General features: G+C 42.7%; 1 protein-coding gene across 3 annotated transcripts in view; it reads right to left on the reverse strand.

The window, feature by feature from the left end:
* The window catches only part of znf438 (zinc finger protein 438), a 191,176-nt gene that overhangs the window by 80,555 nt on the left and 87,912 nt on the right, over positions 1 to 22,709 (reverse strand). For all 3 annotated transcript variants that reach the window (XM_033045230.1, XM_033045221.1, XM_033045249.1), the window contains exons 2-3: positions 7,545 to 7,633; positions 6,308 to 6,381 (exon numbers count right to left, since the gene is read on the reverse strand). In XM_033045230.1, coding sequence (XP_032901121.1) covers positions 6,308 to 6,381; positions 7,545 to 7,633 — 163 coding nt within the window. The remainder of the gene's footprint in view (positions 1 to 6,307; positions 6,382 to 7,544; positions 7,634 to 22,709) is intronic.

A 22,709-nucleotide genomic window follows, 5' to 3' on the forward strand; every position in this document is an offset into this window, starting at 1 on the left:
GAGGCAGCTTCTCTGGAGAGAGGAATGGGCGACATTTCAGGTTCTTCAGACTGAAAATAATAGGAGAATGTTGTAGGGCAGAGAGACCAAGGGACTGAAGAAGGGTCTCGACCCGAAACGTCGGCCATTCCTTCTCTCCAGAGATGCTGCCTCACCCGCTGAGTTACTCCAGCATTTTGTATCTACCTTCAATAATGCAACACCAGTACATTTAGACAGGTACATGGACAGAAAGGTTTAGAGGTATAAGAGCCAACCCAGTAATTAGTTTTAAAACCAGATCACCAGACTCTCAGACTCAATAATCCAAGACAGAATAGAATGGTTTTGGAAATGTATGCACTAACTAGAAGTCATTAAGGGTTTGTAACTGCTAAATTATGTTTGACGAACGTCATCAAGTTCTGAAAAATGAAGCATTATACAAGCTCAGCAGATCAAGTCAGGGAGATTTCACCTCCACAAATGCTGCCTGATCCGCTGAGTTCCTCCAGCGCTTGATTTTTTGCTTTGTATCCCAGCATCTGCAGTCTCTTTTGCCTTCATCAAGTTATGTGATGAAGAGGATTGATGAAGAATGTGTCCGTTTCAAATGTACACTTTAAAAAATAATTTGACAAAAATCTCTTAATAGATGTTACAACAAAATCAAGGCCAGTAGGATTACGGGAACAGAGACACACATGACAACAAGGATACAAAATGGGGAAGAGGAGGAATGTATTTTAATAGCATCTTTCATGTCCTTTTTTGAGGCATGTCCTTAAGTCCAGTTAAATACTTTTAAAATGCTGTCATTATGGAAAAGTACAAAATGCAAATTTGTGGAATGAAAACTTCCACAAACAATAATACAGTAATGATCAGAATTTTATTTTTTTGTGATATTTAGAGGGGAATAAATTTGACCTGAACACAAAATTGAGAACAATGGTCAATGGCTGTTTATGTGGAATTGAGGAGATGTTTGGTGATTTTCTCCATATTTATTATTAAGCACAGTTTACACCCCAGCGGTATGAACATTGACTTCTCCAGTTTCAGATAGTCCTTGCTTTCTCCCTCCTTCCCCTCCCTTTCCCAGCTCTCCCTCAGCCCACTGTATCCACCTCTTCCTTTCTTCTTCCCGCCCCCACCCCAACATTAGTCTGAAGAAGGGTCTCGACCTGAAACGTCATCCATTCCTTCACTTCATAGACGCTGCCTCATCTGCTGAGTTTCTCCAGCATTTTTGTCTACCTTCGATTTTTCCAGCATCTACAGTTCTTTCTTAAACATTATTATTAAGCCCAGTTAATTTGGTTCTAGGTTAATCGTCTAGATTTGAGTATTAAATACAAGTTTGCTACTGGCCTTCCTTCTCTTTAGAATGCAATTCTTCTGCAACACGCAAACAAAATTAAATAACAATAAGACATAGGGCGGCCCTGTGGTGCAGCGGTAGAGCTATTGCCTTACAGCACCAGAGATCCAGGTTCGATCCTGACTACGGGCACTGTCTGTACGGAGTTTGTATGCTCTCCCCGTGACCTGCGTGGGTTTCCTCCGAGATCTTCGGTTTCCTCCCACACTCTAAAGACGTACAGGTTTGTAGGTTAATTGGCTTGGTGTAAATGTAAATTGTCCCTAGTGTGTAGGATAGTGTTAGTGTGAGGGGACCGCTGGTCGGTGTGGAATCGGTAGGCCGAAGGGCCTGTTTCCGCGCTGTATCTCTAAACTGACCTGAACATGAAAGTTTTAGGTGGGCAATAAAATATAGATCTAAAATGGATGTTTATTTATTTGTTCAAATAAAAAGAGGAAATATGTCTTAATGAGTCGCCGTGATAACTGTGATGCGTGCAAGACTGTTTCTATTTATGTACAACCTGCATCAGTATTGTCAGTCAACCTGAAGTGATGTCAGTTTACAGGAAATCACAATCTCCTGCAGGGAGATCTAATGATAACAATCCAAATACATCAGCATCCAACTGACCTATAGCTGGTTTACAATTACAAACACATATTCCCTTATGAACATGGATTACACTACTCATTACATGTCTAGGACAGGTTTGGAGGGATATGGACCAAGCGCAGGCAGGTGGGACTAGTGTATCTGGGACATGTTGGCCGGTGTTGGCAGGTTGGGCCGAGGGGCCTGTTTCCACGCTGTATCACTCTATGACTGTCTGTAGCAATGTTATTGAAATGAAGAGAATACATTTTAAAAACAGGTAAAGACCAATTTTAGCAACAGATAAAGACCAATCAGATGAGTAATCTATATCACGTTAATTAAATCAGACAAACTGCAACTAAATGGTCTGTAATAAACACATTTAAAATTGATGGAAAGAAGGAAATGGCGACGTTTCGGATCGAGACCCTTCCTCAGACCGTGTCCCGACCAGAAACATCACCAATTCGTTCTCTCCATAGATGCTGCCTCACCCGCTGAATTTCCCCAGCATTTTGTGTCTACCTTCAATTTTACCATCATCTGCAGTTCTTTCTTAAACATTTAAAATTGATTTGTGATGGACCCAGTTTCCATGTACCAGAAGCCGTGTTTTTATCATCATTATTACGGCTATTACCTCTATGTGAAACATGGTTGTCAAAAATATACACAAAGATAGACACATAAAGCTGGAGTAACTCAGTGGGTCAGGCAGCATCTCTGGTGAAAAGGAATAGGTGACTTTTCGGGTCGAGGCCCTTTTTCAGAGCACTACTGTACCCTCCATAATGTTTGGGACAAAGACCCATCATTTATTTATTTGCCTCTGTACTCCACAATTTGAGATTTGTAATAGAAAAAAATCACATGTGGTTGAAGTGGCCATTGTCAGATTTTAATAAAGGCTATTTTTATACATTTTGGTTTCACCATGTAGAAATTACAGCAGTGCTTATACATAGTCTCCCCATTTCAGGGCACCATAATGTTTGGGACACAGCAATGTCATGTAAATGAAAGTAGTCATGTTTAGTATTTTGTTGCATATCCTTTGCATGCAATGACTGCTTGAAGTCTGCAATTCATAGACATCACCAGTTGCTGGGTGTCTTCTCTGGTGATGCTCTGCCAGGCCTGTATTGCAGCCATCTTTAGCTGATGCTTGTTTTGGGGGCTAGTCCCCTTCAGTTTTCTCTTCAGCATATAAAAGGCATGCTCAATTGGGTTCAGATCAGGTGATTGACTTGGCCACTCAAGAATTTACCATTTTTTAGCTTTGAAAAACTCCTTTGTTGCTTTAGCAGTATGTTTCGGATCATTGTCTTGCTGAACTGCCGGCCAATGAGTGTGAGGCATTTGTTTGAACTTGAGCAGATAGGATATGTCTATACACTTCAAAATTCATTATGCGACTACCATCAGCAGTTGTATCATCAATTAAGATAAGTGAGTCAGTACCTTCAGCAGCCATACATGCCCAGGTCATAACACCCCCACCACCATGTTTCACAGATGAGGTGGTATGCTTTGGATCTTGGGCAGTTCCTTCTCTCCTCCATACTTTGATCTTGCCATCACTCTGATATAAGTTAAGTTGGGGGGCAGTGTTAGCTGTGAGGAGGATGCTAGGAGACTGCAAGGTGACTTGGATAGGCTGGGTGAGTGGGCAAATGTTTGGCAGATGCAGTATAATGTGGATAAATGTGAGGTTACCCACTTTGGTGGCAAAAACAGGAAAGCAGACTATTATCTAAATGGTGGCCGATTAGGAAAAGGGGAGATGCAACGAGACCTGAGTGTCATGGTACACCAGTCATTGAAAGTAGGCATGCAGGTGCAGCAGGCAGTGAAGAAAGCGAATGGTATGTTAGCTTTCATAGCAAAAGGATTTGAGTATAGGAACAGGGAGGTTCTACTGCAGTTGTACAGGGTCTTGGTGAGACCACACCTGGAGTATTGCATATAGTTTTGGTCTCCAAATCTGAGGATGGACATTATTGCCATAGAGGGAGTGCAGAGAAGGTTCACCAGACTGGTTCCTGGGATGTCAGGACTTTCATATGAAGAAAGACTGGATAGACTCGGCCTATACTCGCTAGAATTTAGGAGATTGAGGGGGGATCTTATAGAAACTTACAAAATTCTTAAGGGGTTGGACAGGCTAGATGCAGGAAGATTGTTCCCGATGTTGGGGAAGTCCAGGACAAGGGGTCACAGTTTAAGGATAAGGGGGAAATCCTTTAAGACCGTGATGAGATAAACATTTTTCACACAGAGAGTGGTGAATCTCTGGAACACTCTGCCACAGAGGGTAGTTGAGGCCAGTTCATTGGCTATATTTAAGAGAGAGTTAGATGTGGCCCTTGTGGCTAAAGGGATCAGGGGGTATGGGGAGAAGGCAGGTACGGGATACTGAGTTGGATGATCAGCCATGATCAGATTGAATGGCGGTGCAGGCTCGAAGGGCCGAATGGCCTACTCCTGCACCTATTTTCTATGTATCTAATCTTCATCTCATCTGTCCAGAGGACCTTTTTCCAGAACTGTAGCTTTTCTTTTAAGTACTTATTGGCAAACTGTAACCCGGCTATCCTATTTTTGCGGCTAGCCAGTGGTTTACATCTTGCAGTGTAGCCTCTGTATTTCTGTTCATGAAGTCTTCTGCGGACAGTGGTCATTGACAAATCCACACCTGACACCTGAAGAGTGTTTCTGATCTGTCGGACAGGTGTTTGGGGATTTTTCTTTATTATAAAGAGAATTCTTCTGTCATCAGCTGTGGAGGTCTTCCTTGGCCTGCCAGTCCTTTTGCCATTAGTAAGCTCACCTGTGCTCTCTTTCTTCTTAATGATGTTCCAAACAGTTGATTCTGATAAGCCTGAGGCTTGGCTGATGTCTCTAACAGTTTTATTCTTGTTTCTCAGTCTCATAATGGTTTCTTTGACTTTCATTGGCACAACTTTGGTCCTCATGTTGATAAACAGCAATAAAAGTTTCCGAAGGTGATGGAAAGACTGGAGGAAAGACTAGGTGCTGAGAGCTCTCTTATACCTGCTTTAGGGAGGCAATTAAACACACCTGAGCAATTACAAATGCCTGTGAAGCCATGTGTCCCAAACATTATGGTGTCCTGAAATGGGGGGACTATGTATAAACACAGCTGTAATTTCTACATGGTGAAACCAAATGTACCCTTCAATAAAATCGGACAATGTGCACTTTAACCTCATGTGATGTTTTATATTACAAATCTCAAATTGTGGAGTACAGAGGCAAATAAATAAATGGTGGGTCTTTGTCCCAAACATTATGGAAGGCAATGTATGTCCTGTGACTTAGAAATATCTGTTTCTATGTTTTCCTTTTCCCAAGCATCGTGTATGACTTGAAAGATACAGCCAGCAGTTTACTCTGGGTTAACAGCACACCAACACGTTCACTTCCTTAGAAGGCATGGGCGGTTTGGCATGTTCCCCAACCTCACCAACATCTACAGATATGCCGTAGAAAGCATTTATCTGGATGCATCACATGCTTTTGGGTACAGCCCCATCCAAGAATGCATGAAATTGCAGAGAATTGTGAACGCAGCCCAGACCATCACACAAACTAAGCTCCCTTCCATTGACTCCATTTACACTTCACGCTGCCTCGGCAAGGCCAGAAACATAATCTAGGATGAGTCGCACCCCGGCCACCCCCCACTTCTCCCCTCGCCCATCGGGCAAGAGGTATGAAAGCGCACACCTCCAGATTCAGCAACAGTTTCTGCCCAGTTGTTACAAGGCAAATGCACCATCCTACCATAACTAGAGAGCAATCCTGAGCTACTATCTACCTCACTGGAGACCCTTGGACTATCTTTGATCGGAATTTACTGGACTTTATCTTGCACTAAACGTCATTCCCTTTAGCATGTATCTGTACACCCTAGATGGCTTAAATGGATGGCATGTATTGTCTTTCCGCTGACTGGTTAGCACGCAACAAAAGCTTTTCACTGTACCTCGGTACACGTGGCAATAAACTAAACTCAAACTCATATACAAGCAGGCGCAACATTATACCTGGTTGGAAAATTTTGTTTGCTTGCTGCTAAATGCTATCAAACAACAACTGAAACTGTATTAGGTAAAAACAAGATCAAGTTCAGTTACTAGTTTCGCTGCTCAAATGATCACCACACACAATTAAGGTTGCTGAGGGTAATATACGCTATCGCACCATATGAATCACTGACTTCTGGAAAGAAGAAACAGAGACAAGATGAGCATTAAAAGAACAAAGCAAATCTAAGTTAAATTTATTTTTAGATTGTCTTGCTCTTAAGGTTTACACGTTTCAATATTTTGTAATACTAACTTGATTTCATTTTGAAGAATTCCTCTTTCATCAGATTCCCTTGTACCTTCTCCATGGATCGCTAACTTTACATCCTGCACCAGGAAGATAAACACAGTTGTAATTCAATTATTTTTTGCTTAATTTACGGGAAGTAGAAACAATACTAACAGAATGGAGCATGAATAGAGCGTGATTATGAATGCATTCTTATGTCTATTATTGTTTTTTAATCACCTCAAGAAGGAAAAGGAATAACGAAAATGGGACATGTAGGAAGGAACTGCAGATGCTGGTTGAATCCGAAGATAGACACATAAAGCTGGAGTAACCCAGCGGGTCAGACAGCATCTCTGGAGAGAAGGAATAGATGACGTTTCGGGTCGAGTCGAGACCCTTCTTCAGACACAAGACCAGTCTGAAGAAGGGTCTCGACCTAAAACATCACCTATTCCTCTCCAGAGATGCTGTCTGACCCACTGAGTTACTCCAGCTTTATGTGTCTATCTTCAAACAAAATGGGACAATCGGTTGGCAAAGCACAAGAGAGGGGGGGTGAGAGAAGGATATAAATAATGACATTTTGGAAAGCAATGATTATTGCTATGGTAAAATAATGTGGCAAAATTGACAGAGAGCAGATCCCATAACAGTAGCAACTGATCACTGTGATTTTGGTCCTGATGGTTACAGTCCTAGCTTGTCTCCGATGCCAACAGTACGTACTCCTCCTGGAACTCTGTCATGCTACGTTAAACTACTATGTGAATCTCCTGTATTGAGAACAGATTCCCAATTAAAGTATCACCTAAAGAAGAGTGCCTCAAGAAATGCAAAATCTCCACAGTACTGCAATCAGCAGTTTAAATTGTATACTCATGTTCTACAAGGGTATTTGGTTCCATAATCTTGTGAATCAAATGGGGGAGGCCCATCAACTGCCCAGCTGAGGCAAAGAACGCAGGAGGTGGATAACTATAGTTCCTTGAAACCTGCTTAGCAAAAATGTATTGAAATAGGCTGTGCAAAAATTGCTGCAATTTTCGTACAATTAAATTTAATTGTATCTTACATTTCTCCTGGTTTACGTTTCAAAAAAAAACTATACGTCCTGCAGCCACACAGGGGATAGAAGATGAATCCCTACTTAATTAGTCCAATTTACTGTTGTTTAAATACAATCTGCCTGATCTGTTGACTTGCTCCAGGACATTGTTTTTTTTGCTCAATATTCCAGTATCTTGTATCTGCGGTTTACCTGAAACACTGGTTCTTTCTTTGACGACTCTTCGCTAATTTCTTTCAAACAGCCATTGGGATCTTCATTCATTAATATTTGATCCTTGGCTACAAAAAAAAAACATATATTCAAGAGATTAGATACCATTAGAAAACAGTGATAAGTAATTGCTACAATTTCTGCCAAATCTGAGCTTCCGATGCGAGCTCTTGAACAGTTTGTGGTCCAACTTAAGTACATCTGGCAGTGGTAGAACAGCTGTGTTTGAGTATTCTTATATCCCAGGAATGCTGGGTGAACAAAAAGGGTACTACCATCACTGGTCAACTTAAACCAGCACCTGCAGTTCCTCCCTGTACAAGGTATGTGCCATTTAAAAAGAATTTTAAAAAAAACATTTAAAAACACACAAAAAGTTCCCCCGCAACGCTTATTACACTGCGAGACTGAAGTCAGGTCGGGTTTACTGAAATGGCGGAAGTTACGCTCCGGTGCGTACTACACGTCAGTCCATTGTATTCCGCAGGAGTGGACCATCTTGCTCTGCTCTAAGATCTTTGCTCAAAAGTGCCCAGAACTGCGATGACAAATCTAAGCAGTAATCTGGACCAGCTATGGCAAGAACAGCCAACTCCTTCAACAGTGGAAAATCTAATTAGTTTTCATATACAATGCTATTCCTGAAGACCAGGCAACAGATTCCATGGGAAAGCCACTGGCCCAAGACTGCATTTTGTCCGCGGTACTTTAAACATCCATCGAGCAACATCAAAAATCACGCCCTAAACGGTATTCCCTTATCATGTATCTACACACTGTAAATGGCTCGACTGTGAGCGTGTATTGTCTTTCCCATGACTGGATAGCACGCAACAAAAGTTCACTGTACCTTGGCGCACATGACAATAAACTGAACTGACTGGACTTCAAATCCTGTTTGTAACTTTTTAATATTAGGGATCTAATCACCGTATTATCTAATTAAATACAAGCTGAGAAATTTATAGTCAATGCCTTGCCGGGTTAGGACAATTTTGGACCAGTTGTACAATCTCGTTCTGTTAAGATTAGATCAAAACACAACAGTGCGACATAACTTGATTTACAGAAATGAAAGCCCTCACGTGTAATGTTTCACTCACGTTCTAATCTAGATTTATAAGAACTGCAACAGCTGTGGCTTCAGTAATCCATACACAGCAGCCTACAAATTTTACCAAGCACGCTACACGAACGGAATCGAACAGCAAATCAAACCAATTTTGCACATTATATTTGGCACAACACCCCTTTTGTCACGCATTCTGCACAACTTTTAATTGATAACTGACAATCATGTTGCAAAACTTCAATTATTATTTGAAGTATTTTAAAATTGCAAGGTGCCACTTGATTTTAATGCAACCTAAATTAACAACTACTGCCTTGAAACACATTTCTCATAACTACTGCTGATGAGCGTCTGATCAACATGAGTCCTCGATCACATGTGCACTTTTATTATAAGTGTCGTCCGCTCTATCTTGCAGGTTATATTATTCTTCCAAATAAGTTTTTTTTCTTGGCCATTTGGTATCCTCCATCAAGACAATCACTGATTAATATTTGGGTTTTTTTGTCCATAAATATGTACAAAATGTTGATAATTGTCACCCGCCCCGATGGCCCAGATGTCAGTTCGGTCTTCTTGAGAGTGAACCTACAGGAAGCGACTAACCTGGATGAGATCCAGTCAGGTCCTCAGATGCATTCGCAGACATCTTTAGCCTCTCCCTCCTCTTATCTCAAGGTTCTCACCTGCTCTCAGAAGACCACTATCATCCCAGTGCCGGCCCCATAGCAGAAGCGTCCACGTCGCGGGGCTGGAAACTGGAAGTATCCTGAGCTAATTCTGCTACCACCATCATCCATTGCAACAAGTGATGGCTTCCACTGATTGTCGCCGGAAGCTTGCGTCCTTTTCAGGACGGACGATGACAGCGAGGCCAACATTTGTAACAAGATGGACACGAAAAGAAGATGATCCCAGTGCTAAAGAGAATGAAGGTAGTGTGCCTTAGTGACTAACGTCTGGTGGCTCTGACATCCACCATCCTAAAAAGTGTTTCGAGGGACTGTTCATGGAACATATCTTCAGTACTCCCGGACAGCCTTGTCCAGTACGTGGCCTATCACTCACAGGTCGACGGGAGACACCATCCTCCTGGAACATCCGCCAGAAATTTCAGTGGGATGTGCATGCAGCTCAGCCTATCACACAATCTAACCTTCCCCAACCCATCGACTCCATATGTACTTCACACTGCTTTGGAAAAGCAGCCAGCAACCTCAACGATCGTTCACAACCCTGCTTTCCCCTGTTCTCCCCTCTCCAGTTGGGCAGAAGATACAAAGGTTTGGAGGCACGTTCCACCAACATTTAAAAGGCGTTTGGACTGGTTCTTGGATTGGAACGGTTTGAGGGATCTGGGCCAGATGCGGTCAGGTGAGACGATTGTAAGATGGGGCATCTTGGACGGCACGGGCCAGTGGGACAAAAACGCCTGCTTCCGTGCTATATGACTCTATGACCAGATTCAAGAACAGTTCGTCCCCTTTTATATGCCAAGGATGAACAGCCAACTTTCCAATCTACCTCGATGCAGACCTTGCACATTTTGATCTTCACTTTCTCACCAGCTGTATCATTATATATTGCACTCTGTTATTCCTTCCACCACTTGAGATACTCACATACGGATGGATAGCACACTAAACAAATTTTTTCACTGTATATCACTACACGTGACAATAATAAACCAAACTAAACCAAATATTCTTCCAACCGAAGTCCTTTCAGTTGGCCTTTCTGTAGTTCCGCCCTGCACTCAGAATATTTACAACAGCCCTCCTACAACTCTGATTTTGTTGTTTTCAACCACATCATCTTACACCCACTCTCATAATTAAAGGAAACAGACATTAAACATTGGTGAGATTAGGGATTCAGTTACCTGCTCGGATTCACAGTGGGATGAAGGCAATGCCCCATGGGTCTCCCACAATCTATCCTTTTCTACCGTACATTAGAAGTTAATTACGTAAATTAACTTTAAGAAACAGCTTGTGTTTAATGAAGCAAATATTCCTTTGTGGTTTGGCTTCCAGTGCACCTGTTATAGTGGGTGTGCGATGTAAATTAATATAATTCTGGGTTTACAAATGTATTGCTAAAGAGTGCGTTCAAAACAAGACTTTTGAGGAAACATGAACACACAAGTGAACAACAAATGCCCAGCTACTATCATGTTCACTCTCTTCAATCTCTACGATTTTGGTGTCAATGGACAATAGACAATAGGTGCAGGAGTAGGCCATTCGGCCCTTCGAGCCAGCACCATCATTCAATGTGATCATGGCTGATCATCCCCAATCAGTATCCCGTTCCTGCCTTCTCCCCATATCCCCTGACTCCGCTATTTTTAAGAGCCCTATCCTGCTCTCTCTTGAAAGCATCCAGGGAACCTGCCTCCACCACCCTCTGAGGCAGAGAATTCCACAGACTCACTACTCTCTGTGAGAAAAAGTGTTTCCTCATCTCCGTTCTAAATGGCTTACCCCTTATTCTTAAACTGTGGCCCCTGGTTCTGGACTCCCCCAACATCGGGAACGTTTCCTGCCTCTAGCGTGTCCAAACCCTTCACAATCTTATATGTTTCAATGAGATTCCCTCTCATCCTTCTAAACTCATCTCCTCTCATCCTTCTACGGTCCTGAAGACTCAAGCTGACAAACGAGAATGCCAATCGTTCTGGTGCTCTTATTTCTTTCCCTCACTATTGCTCATTCTTAAACTTACTGAAAACAATAATTTACATAAAATTACACAATTTACTTTAAAGCCTACAAGTTGTTACCAACGCTGGTGTAGTTGCAAGACACTCTAAACAGAGGGGGAGATAAGAAAACAAAGATCTTGGTTAGTCACAATTTACCACCTTACAGCGCCTGAGCCCCATGTTCATTCCTGACTACAGGTGCTGTCTGTACGGAGTTTGTACTTTCTCCCTGTGACCTACGTGGGTTTTCCCCGAGATCTTCGGTTTCCTCCCACACTCCAAAGACGTACAGGTTTGTAGGTTAATTGGCTTGGTGTAAATGTAAAATTGTTTTATAGTGTGTGTAGGGTAGCGTTAATGTGCGGGGATCGCTGGTCGGTGCACACTTGATGGGCCGAAGGTCCTGTTTCCGTGCTGTATCTCTAAACTAAACTAAGTTGGTTATGGTTATATTAATCGAACTGCCACAGTATTAAGTGGTACCAAGTACAATTACAACTGTTAGAAAGGAATTAGGCAGGTACTTGAATCGGAAAGAAGTATAGGCCGTGGGTCGAGCATCGAAAAAGCGTCTAGAAATTAACTTTTGTGACCTATGTCTGGTATCTACCTGAAATCTGGCACAGATTTAGATAAAATATCATTACGAAGGAATTTGTAACTCGTCAGTGCCAAAAGTTGTACACTAATTAATTAAGATAATTAGAAAATGTATTAGAAAAAGTAATAGCGCCCCTCATGTGCTCAATAATAGATAGCTTAATATTACTCGATGGGAAGCTGGATTCCGTGCTGCGGGCTGCTTCCTGGGGTGAGGTGGAGGGGGAGGGGGAGGGGGGTGGGGAGGGGAGAGGGTGAAAGGGAGAAAGGGAGAGAGGGAGAGAGGGAGAGAGCTGGTGGGCGGGCGGGCCGGCAGAAGGTGCTAAGGTGGCGGCCGGTTCCGCTGTCCAGTCCCGGCGGCCGCTCGCAGCCACCCGAGCTACTTCCCTCCCAGGTCACAAGGCGGTGGCTCCGCGCCCGGAGCGCCGAGGCAGCAGTGAGTGAGTGAGTTGCTGGCATGATCCCCAACCCCCTCCTTCTCAACGCTCCTGCCCACCTCGCAACTTTACCACTGGCGGCCCAGCCACTTTGTGCAGCCCAGGCCGTGCTGACCCGTGCCAGACTCCCCACACGCTGTGAAAGGAACTCAACTCCCCCCCTCCCCCCCCTCCCAGCGGCACTGTCCTTTTACAGCCACTTCCCACTTTACAGCCGCTTCCCATCAGCTGCCAGCAATGAGGGATAGACTTGGCTATCCCTCAGTACAGCAAGATCATTCTTGATGTTGCTGTAGTGAGGGATAGCCATGTCTATCTTTCTTGGCTAACAACCTAACCTTCGGCCTCCAAGACGCAGGTAAATTATCGTGCCTTACTTTTGGGTTAAAAAATAGCGTCTTCATTGCGGGGAAATATGGTAATCATTTATTTTCCCAATCTTTTAGTTTAGATTTCATAGGTGGGTATGTCATGAATGGCTAGTTTACAAACAGAAACATTGCGTTTTTATTTGTTTATATCAGTACACGCGATGTACGAAAGAAAGCACTACAATCTCACAATAATAATCATGTCTTGGACCAGTCTCCTTTTTGGAGAACATTGTTACTTCAGTACAGTTGGGTATTACTCAAAGTTGAACTTTTTCAAACGCAGGCATGCACAGTAATCTGCAGTTCACTCTCTTGCAAGAACTAGATGACAACTTGCTGAAAGTTCCCAGTAATCATCAACCATACCGTCATGGTTTATTATGGTGTACGATAATCATGTGAGGTTATTTGTACTATTGTTTTGACAGTTAAAACCTCTTGTAGCAATGTTACAAAATTTTGAGATTTTAAAAATCAAGTCTGCAATTTATCCCATCAGGTAAAGCATAAAAATAAGTTTAATTTGACACCTAATTCACTTTCATATCTCAAGTATTTAAAAAGTTATGGCCATTTTCATACTCGGAAATGAGCATCTTGTTCCCTATTGATTTTCTATGGACAAAACAAAAAAGCTGTGATCGTGGACAGTCAAAAGCCCATAACAATTTTAAAAATTAAGAGAACTGAATGAAGAGAACTCAGTTATCATAGATTGAAGCATTCTGAAACAAATATAAAATAATCTTACTTGGATGACCTGAAATTAAAGCATATAATTAGTTAGTTACCTAATTGTAGCTAATTTCATACTTCAATTACTAGATCTAAACATCTATCCATTTCTTAATAAATGATTAACATTTTTAAATAGCCTAAATGTCCAAATAATATTCACAAATAATTCACAATAAAACATGATTTTTAAATCTCATTTACATTAATTTATAGACCAAATGGAAGGAATTTAGTGTTCAATTGCTGTAAATAAATGCCCATTTAAATCAGCTTTCCAGTGGGTCCCTGTGGAACGCGCTGGTTTAGAAAGTTCACATTGCGGTAGATTTGTGCCCCCAAATGCCGAGAAAAATACTGTGGGATATAATGGGCCCAAAATGAGCTACTCGCAATATTAAACTTTGTATAAAGGGATCTTTAGAAGCCCTTTTTAATGTAAAAATATACAGCTTACCTTCAGTTGTCTGCTTTATGAGACCCTGCGGTTGCTGGTGGTCGCGGGTTTAGAGATTGATTTTTAAACTACTATAACTATTATTCAAGGCGTTTAAAACTAATAATAGCTTTTGCGACGGGGTCTTTCAGCGATTTTTCGTTAATATTTTACAAGGCTGAACATCTTCGATTGGAACAGCCTAGAGAAAATCGCGTTGTAAACCCGCCCCCTCTAAACGGCGCCAATATCGCGCACACCCGCAGCGACAGATTTTCAGCGACGCTTCAGGTAGGCTTTGCAACATACCTACCTCTTGCACTAACTTTCCTCGGAATCTCCCGTCACCATGATCCCAGTGTGCTCCCTGCCTAGCTAGCCTGAAACAAAGCGCGTGATCGGTCAGTTGGTGTCCGACTCAATGTCAAAGGTGCTTTGATTGGACAATTACTACTCGGAAAATTTGGAGGTTTTTCCAATATTTAAAAAATATATGCAGGTTTTTTTCTTGACGAGTTTCAGATATGATTTCTATAATATTTTTTACACAATTCGTTATAAATACAGATAGATATGGGATGTGGGTCACGAATTGAAACAAAAAAGCACCTCGGCTCACGGTCTAGTAGAGGAATATGTGTATAAGTAAGTAAGTATGTTTATTGGCCAAGTATTCACATGCAAGGAATTTGCCTTGGTGCTCCGCCCACAAGTAACAACATGACATACAGTGACAGTTACGAATGACTAAGCATTAATAATAATAAAACATTAATGATAAAACACCATTGATCAAGCAAGTGCACCAACAAAATACCAGATCAAAGGGAGGCTACATATTTTTGGCTGGGAAGCAGGGAAATGGGATGAGTGTAGATTGACATCATGCTCAACATGGATGGGCTGGGCCACAAGGGTCCACTATTGGGCTGTACAACTCGATGAGATGCCATTTCAGGTTCTGGTGCAAAAGGCCAGCCCCCACTGATGGATGGTGTCTCATCAACTGCTTCTCAACAATGTGGTCTTGAACCACAACTATTCCATTTAAAATATCCAGACTCCTCAGTGGAACTGTATGGAGTCATAGAGTCATACATAGTGGAAACAAGCCCAACTTGCCCACACCGGCCAACATGTCCCAGCTACACTAGTCCCACCTGCCCGCGTTTGGCCCATATCCCTCCAAACCTGTCCTATCTATTTACCTGTCTAACTGTTTCTTAAACATTGGGATAGTCCCAGCCTCAACTACCTCCTTTAGCAGCTCGTTCCATACACCCACCACCCTTTACATGAAAAAGTTACCCCTCAAATTCCTATTAAATCTATTCCCCTTCACCTTAAACCTATGTCATCTGGTCCTCGATTTACCTACTCCGGGCAAGAGACTCTGTGCATCTAACCCGATCTATGGCGATACAATTACTGGAAAGATTTTAATTCGGACTGAGAAACGAGTTGTGAGGTGCCTATGTTGAGTCATTGGGAAATACCAAAATACACGACACTGACAGTTATCACAGGAAGTTTACTCATTGACATTTCAGCTTGATTATTCATCGCTCTTTTAATAGCAGAAGATACGAGAGGTGCAGAAAGTTTTTTCTTGAGGTTTACCTCAGGGTCTCAAATTATGACGGTGAACATAGGTTACCGACAAGCAATCCCCAGGAAGTATTTTGAGTAACAATGCAATAAAGCAATTGGATATAACACTTTAGATATAACTCCCATCTCTTTGCAGCCATCTTCATTACAAAGCATAAGTGCACACACTCACATAATCAGCACTCTACCTCTTTCAGTAAATTGTCAGCCATTTGATTTAATAGCAAGACAGACCTGCCCCTGGCCAATAATGTCACACTGACCCACATAATTCAGGAAGATCCATGTATGGATTAATTCAGCTCGTCTCAAGCAAGGCATTAGAACTTCTATCTGAACAATCAGGGTGGAGGTGCATGTCAAATTGTCTTCCATTAAAATAAGCTGACAACTCTGTTTGCTTAGCTGCACACAGAGACACGATGGCTTAGATGAGACATCACAGTGCTCCAGCAAGAGTTACTGCAAATGGGAAAGAAAATAAGTTCCAAGTGAGAATTTTTAAGGGCTAAATGAATTCACTGATTTGGAAATATTGATATCACATAAATTTTTATGCACTGAAAAAATACAATGTGCAATCTATACCTTAGTGTCAAGGGGAGGAGACTGTTTCCTGTGGAGCAAAGACTGATGAGAGAGCTGAATGAGACGTGCACAATTATTATGATCTATTAGATGAAAAAACTCACAATTCCGTTATTTCAAGAGATACAGGATTTTGAATCGGCAACGATACAAAGATAGTCAAAGAGGACTTTTGGCCCATTGTCTCTCCATGTCGACCATCAAGTATCGTTTCTGTACATGGTTTATAGCCTTACATGCCAGGCTTCAGGTGCTCATCTAAATACTTAATGTGGTGAGAGTACCTGCCTCCACCACCCACTCAGGCACTGTGTTCCATAATACCAGCTCTTTCCGTGACCATCACTTCCAGATTTTAAAAAAAATTAAGCTGCACATTTTTAGTTCAGACTGCTTCTGAACAACATAATACAGAATTTTTGGATCCTTTCAAAACCACCCAGTAGGATTCATCTTCAAAAATATGTGGGGTGCAGCTGAAAGGTTTTCGACCGAGAGTGAAAGTTTTAAGTAACAAGACGTAATGATGTCCGGCAGTGTAAATATTGAGTGCGTAGGAAGAAACAGCAGATGCTGGTTTAAACCAAAGACAGACACAAAATGCTGGAGTTACTCAGCGGGTCAGGCAGCATCTCTGGAGAGAATGAATGAGTGACGTTTCAGGTCGTGACCGTTCTTCAGAGTTAAGATAAAGGTTAAATAGAAAGACCACATGGGCTGTAATCTCCGGATTATAGACAATAGACAATAGGTGCAGGAGTAGGCCATTCGGCCCTTCGATCCAGCACTGCTATTCACTGTGATCATGGCTGATCATCCACAATCAGTACCCGGTTCCTGCCTTCTCCCCATATCTCCTGACTCCGCCATCTTACTCCTCACGCCACATATTAGTGACGGTAGGAAAAGGTGCAGAGGACAGATGAATGCATGGATAAGCAGCAGGAGAATGGTGGAGTGCCTGGAGCAATGAGATCTCTTCTGGGGTAATGGTGACCGGTACAAGAGAGTTTGGATTGCATCTGAACTGGAGAGAGACCAATATATTGACAGGAAGATTTGCTAGATCTACCCAAGAGGGTCTAAATTACTCTGTTGAATTACTCTGGTGAGTCCATGTCCTGGTGACCTCAGGACACGGACAGGCATGTAGTGGTTCCAGAGGAGAGGAAAATCACAAATATTACTCCGCTGTTCAAGCAGGGAGCAAAGCAGAAGAATGGAAACTATAGGCCGGTTAACCTAACTTCAGTGGTTGGTTTATATAATGAGTCCATTATTAGGGATGCGGTTTCTGAGTACTTAGAAGTACATGATAAAATAAGTCAAAGTCGGCATGGTTTTGTGAAAAGGGAGATCTTGCCTGAAGAACCTGCTGGAATTCTTTGAGGAAGTAAATAGCAGGACAGACAATGGAGAGTCAGTGGATGTGGTTTACCTGAACTTTCAGAAGGCCTTTGATAAGGTGCCACACGTGAGACTGCGAAAAGAGATGAGAGGCCATAGTATCAGATGGAAGATACTAGCATGAATAGCAGGTTGGCAAAGGCAAAGAGTGGCAATAAAGAGTGGATGAGGGGAGACCTCATTGAAACTTACCTAACAGTGAAAGGCCTGGATAGAGTGGATGCGGGGAGGATGTTTCCACTAGTGGGAGATTCTAGGACCAGAGGCCATAACTTCAGAATAAAAGGACCTATTTTAGAAGGGAGATGAGAAGAAATGTATTTAGTCAGAGGGTGGTGAATCTGTGGAATTCATTGCCACAGAAAGCTGTGGAGGAGAAGTCAATGGATATTTTTAAGGTAGAGATTGACAGATTCTTCATTAGTACGGATGTCAGGGGTTACTGGGGAGAAGGCAGTAGAATGTGGTTGAGATGGAAAGATAGATCAGCCGTGATTGAATGGCAGAGTAGACTTGATGGTCCAAATGGCCTAATTCTGCTCCTAGAACTTATGAACATAACTGGAGGGTGGCTAACGTTGTGCTTTTATTGACAAATCAGGGACAAATCAGGAAACTACAGGGAGCCTTACATCAGTGGTGGGGTAAGTTACTAATGAAACAGGATCTGTCTGCATTTGGAAAGCCAAGGGTTGAAGGGGGATAGTAGACATTGCTTGTGATCATTGGATACAAAATTGGCTTGGTGGAAGATGTCAAGAATTAGTGGTAAAGGTCTGTTATTCAGAGTGGAGGTCAGTGAGCAGTGGTGTGCCGCTGGGATCTGTGCTGGCACCCCTGCCGTTTGCCATATATGGTAATGGTTTGGCTAGGAATGCACAGAGCATGATAAATTCGTTTGCAGATGACACCAAAACCGGTGGTGTGGTGGACCATGCAGGATATCTAAGGTTACAAAGGCTCTACATCAATTGGGGAAAGTGGGCAAAGGAATGTAGATTGAATTTAAGTGCAAAGTTATACATTTTAGAATGTTAAATCAGGGCATGGCATACACAGCGAGCGGCAGGGGTTTGACAACTGTTGTAGAGTATCTGGGGTACAAGTACATAGCTCCCCGAAAGTGGCGACTCAGGTAGACTCAGTTGATGATGGTGGTGTATGGCATACTTGCCTACCCAGGTCACAGAGTGCAAGAGTTGGAACATCATGTTGCAGCTATATAGGACGCTGGTGAGAACACACCTGGGATAATGTGCACAGTTCTGGTTTGCCACTCTATAGGAAGGATCTGACTATGCTAAAGCAGGTACAGAAAAGATACACAAAAATGTATCCACGGTTGGAAGACCCGATGACCTATGATGAGCATTTGTCGGCACCGAGCCTGTACTCGTTGGAGTTTAGAAGAATGAGGTGGGACCTCATTGAAACATACAGAATAGTGAAAGACTTGGATAGAGTGGATGTGGAGAGGATGTTTCCACTAGTAGGAGAGTCCAGGACTAGAGGTCATAGGCTCAGAATTAAAGGACGTTCTTTTTGGAAAGAGATGAAGAGAAATTGATTTAGTCAGAGGGTGGTGAATCTGTGGAATTCTTTTTCCACAGAAGGCTGTGGAGGCCAAGTCAGGGGATATTTTTAAGGCAGAGAGATAGATTCTTGATTAGTACAGGTGTCAGGGGTCATGGGGAGAAGGCAGGAGAATGGGTTTAGGAGGGAGAGATAGATCAGTATTAGACTTGATGGAATGAATGGCATATTTCTACTCCTATTCCTTATGACCTTATGACTGAGTTATCAGGAGAGATGGGGAAGGCTGGGTCTTTTCCCCCTGGAGCAATGAAGCTGTAGGTAACCTTACAGAGTTATATAAAAATCATGGGAGGCATAATGAAATGAATGGTCACAGATTTTTCCACAGGGTAGCAGAGTCCAAAACTAGAAGACAGAGATTTAAGGCAAGAGGGGAACAATTTAAAGCGGACACAAGTGACAGCTTTTTCACACAGACTTTGGTGGGTGTATGGATCAAGGGGAAGTGGTAGAGGCTGGTACAATTACAAACATTTGTTCAGGAGGATATGGGCCAACACAGGCAACAGGATTAGTTGAGGAAGGCACCTTTGTCAGCGTGTATAAATTGGGCTGAAGGGCCTGGTTCCGTGTTATATGATTCCAGGATTCGCTTCATGTGTGAAATTCATCCAAGTTTTTTACTGTGTGCTATGAACTGAACAGCAGGCTGCAAAAAAAGGCCTAATTCAGGAGATGAATTAAATTATTAGATAGATAGATTGATAGATAGATAGGCACAGAAAGCTGGAGTAACTCAGCGGATCAGATTAAAGAAGGGTCTTGACCCGAAACGGCAACTATTCTTTTTCACCAGAGATGCTGTCTGACCCACTGAGTTACTCCAGCTTTTTGTGCCTATCTTCGGTTTGAACTGGCATCTGCGCTTCCTTCCTACACAATTAATTTATTTGCACCGATTACACAGTAAAATGTACACAGGATTATGAATTGCAGTTAAAGGCTATGTGTGCAAATGTGTGTTGACTTGACAGTGAAAGTAGGAAAGACATTTACTAGTTGTGTGGTTCCTCTAACTTGAACACAGGAAGTTAATTGTGTTATCTCAAATACAGAGTTATATAAAGAGGGAGGACATTCTTTTTTAAGGAACCAGCCTACTCAATCGAAACTGTGAAAAAAGAGGCAATACAGACCACACTTGAGAACATACAGACAGCACCCGGAGTCGGGATCGAACCTGGGTCTCCGGCGCTGCAAGCACTGTAAGACAGAAACTCTACCGGTGCGCCACTGTGCCTCCCTCCCCGTCACAGTTCTCCCCGTGACCTGCGTGGGTTTTCTCCGAGATCTTAGGTTTCCTCCCACACTCCAAAGACGTACAGGTTTGTAGGTTAATTGGCTTTGTATAGTGTAAATTGCCCCTATTGTGCGCAGGATAGTGTTAATGACCATGGATAGCTGGTCGGTACGGACCCGGTGGGCCGAAGGGCCTGTTTCTGTACTGTATCTCTAAACTAAATTATCTCAATTTAAAAAAAAAGAAAACGTCAATAATGCTTTTATTGACATATGTTACCCCAGTAAAGTATCGCCATACCCCCAATCAGCAAGTGTACAGGAATAATCTACTGGGCCACATGCAGGAGTCTCCATGTTTCGGTGCCATGTACAATAGTATAACAATTTAGAGTCTGAAAGCTTCAGATCATCTGTTCCAGGTCCACACTCCAGACAAAGTTCCGGCTGCACTCCCTGCCCACACTCTGAGTCCCGGCTTCAGCCACAAACTACCTACGCTCCTGACTCGCAGTGTTCCCAATCCTGACCCCAGTTCAGGCCGCACACCTAGCCCATAATCCCAGTCATTTACTGCAGATTCCCAAAGATGTGCAGACTTTCCATACTAATGAGTTTGTCAGATGCCAAACCATTGGGATTTCCGAACAGTTAGATATGTATCATCTAGAGTTTTACTTCAACTTGTTAAGTAAATGTTCAATCTTAAAAGATGTTTTGATTGTTTTGGCTCCAAGATGGCTGCCGGAAGGGAGAGTGAACGCTAGCGCGTTTAGGTGCCTCTGCTCTCTCTTTGAATTGTGTGTTGTCCCTACTATTTTTTGTTTTATTCTGCTTATATGTTTTGTAATCTGATTATTAAATTTTGTAAGGCAATAATCTTTTGCAAGATTATTAAATCTTGAAAGTCTTTGAAAGGCGCCCATAAGTATGTTAATAATAATAATTTTAAAAAATAATAATAACTTGCTATTATATACGAATAGCAAGGAGGGAGGATTAGAGCTGAAGAATCCCTGTTGCAGGTAATCTGAACGCACTAACGGTGTGCATGGTGGCGCAGTGGTAGAGTTGCTGCACTACAGCGCTTACAGTGCCAGAGACCCGGGTTCCATCCTGACTAATAATTAATACGTTTATTGGCCAAGTATTCACATACAAGGAATTTGCTTTGGTGCTCCGTCCGCAAATGACAACATGACAGAGCTTCAGCAGCGGCGCAGCACTGATTTACCATCGTGGAGCGGGCGATGCCTTCACCAGCCTGTGTACATTTTTACACAGCGCTCCCCCCGCTTGCCCTGTCTAAAAAATACACACGGTGCAAAGTCAAGGTCAGACACGCTCCGCGATGAACAGGAAGGTTGGTGGTGTAAAAAGATGACTAAAGCACAGTGTACGGTAAGTCCTTTAAAAGAGGGGGGGGAGGGGGAAGTGGGGGGGGGGGGGGAGTAGTGGACACAACTGTTAAGAAGCCAGAGATACACGGCTGTGAAGCTCGGTGGACATTTAACGGTTATCCTTGGTTCCGAAAGCTATTGCTTACCTTTTTTTCCCCAATGACCCAATGAAATTCACTTGTCAGCACCGGCTCCAACCTATGAGAACCTCCGATCTCCTGGCAACCCACTAGGACCTCCTGCCGACCCACCTACGGCTCGGGAGTTCTCTCTACTCTCCATGGCGGCTTCATTCTAGTCGCCGCTAATTTTTCAACAGAATGCGGGAACTCCTCACGACCATGAAGGCGACTCCCCGGCAACCACCCGTGAACATGTGGCGACCATGTAGTGACTGCATAGTCTCCTGCAGTCGCCTAAAAAGTCGGCTAAGTGGGACAGGCCCATTAGGGTGCTGTCTGTAGGGAGTTTGTACGTTTTCCCAGTGACCTGCGTGGGTTTTCTCTGAGAATTTTGGTTTCCTCCCACACTCCAAAGATGTACAGGTTTGTAGGTTAATTGACTTGGTATAAATGTAAAAATTGTCCCTAGTCAATAGACAATAGGTGCAGTGTAGGCCATTCGGCCCTTCGAGCCAGCACCACCATTCAATGTGATCGTGGCTGATCACATGTGAAGGATAGTGGACTCGGGAGGCTGAAGGGCCTGATTCTGCGCTGTATCTCTAAACTAACACAAACGCACTCTAAAGTTTGGTAGGAACTGAAATGAGAAATGTCTTCATACAGAAGGTAGTGAACCTCTGTAATTCTCTACCCCAGGGAGCTATAAAGGCTCAGTCATTGAGCTCATCCAAAGAAAGATTCAATAACATCTAGAAATTCAGGGAATTCTTCATGCAGGAAAAAATATATTAAGGTAGAAGATTAGCCATGATCTTGA

This window comes from Amblyraja radiata, chromosome 2, assembly GCF_010909765.2.
Source record: "Amblyraja radiata isolate CabotCenter1 chromosome 2, sAmbRad1.1.pri, whole genome shotgun sequence".
Lineage (NCBI taxonomy): Eukaryota > Metazoa > Chordata > Chondrichthyes > Rajiformes > Rajidae > Amblyraja > Amblyraja radiata.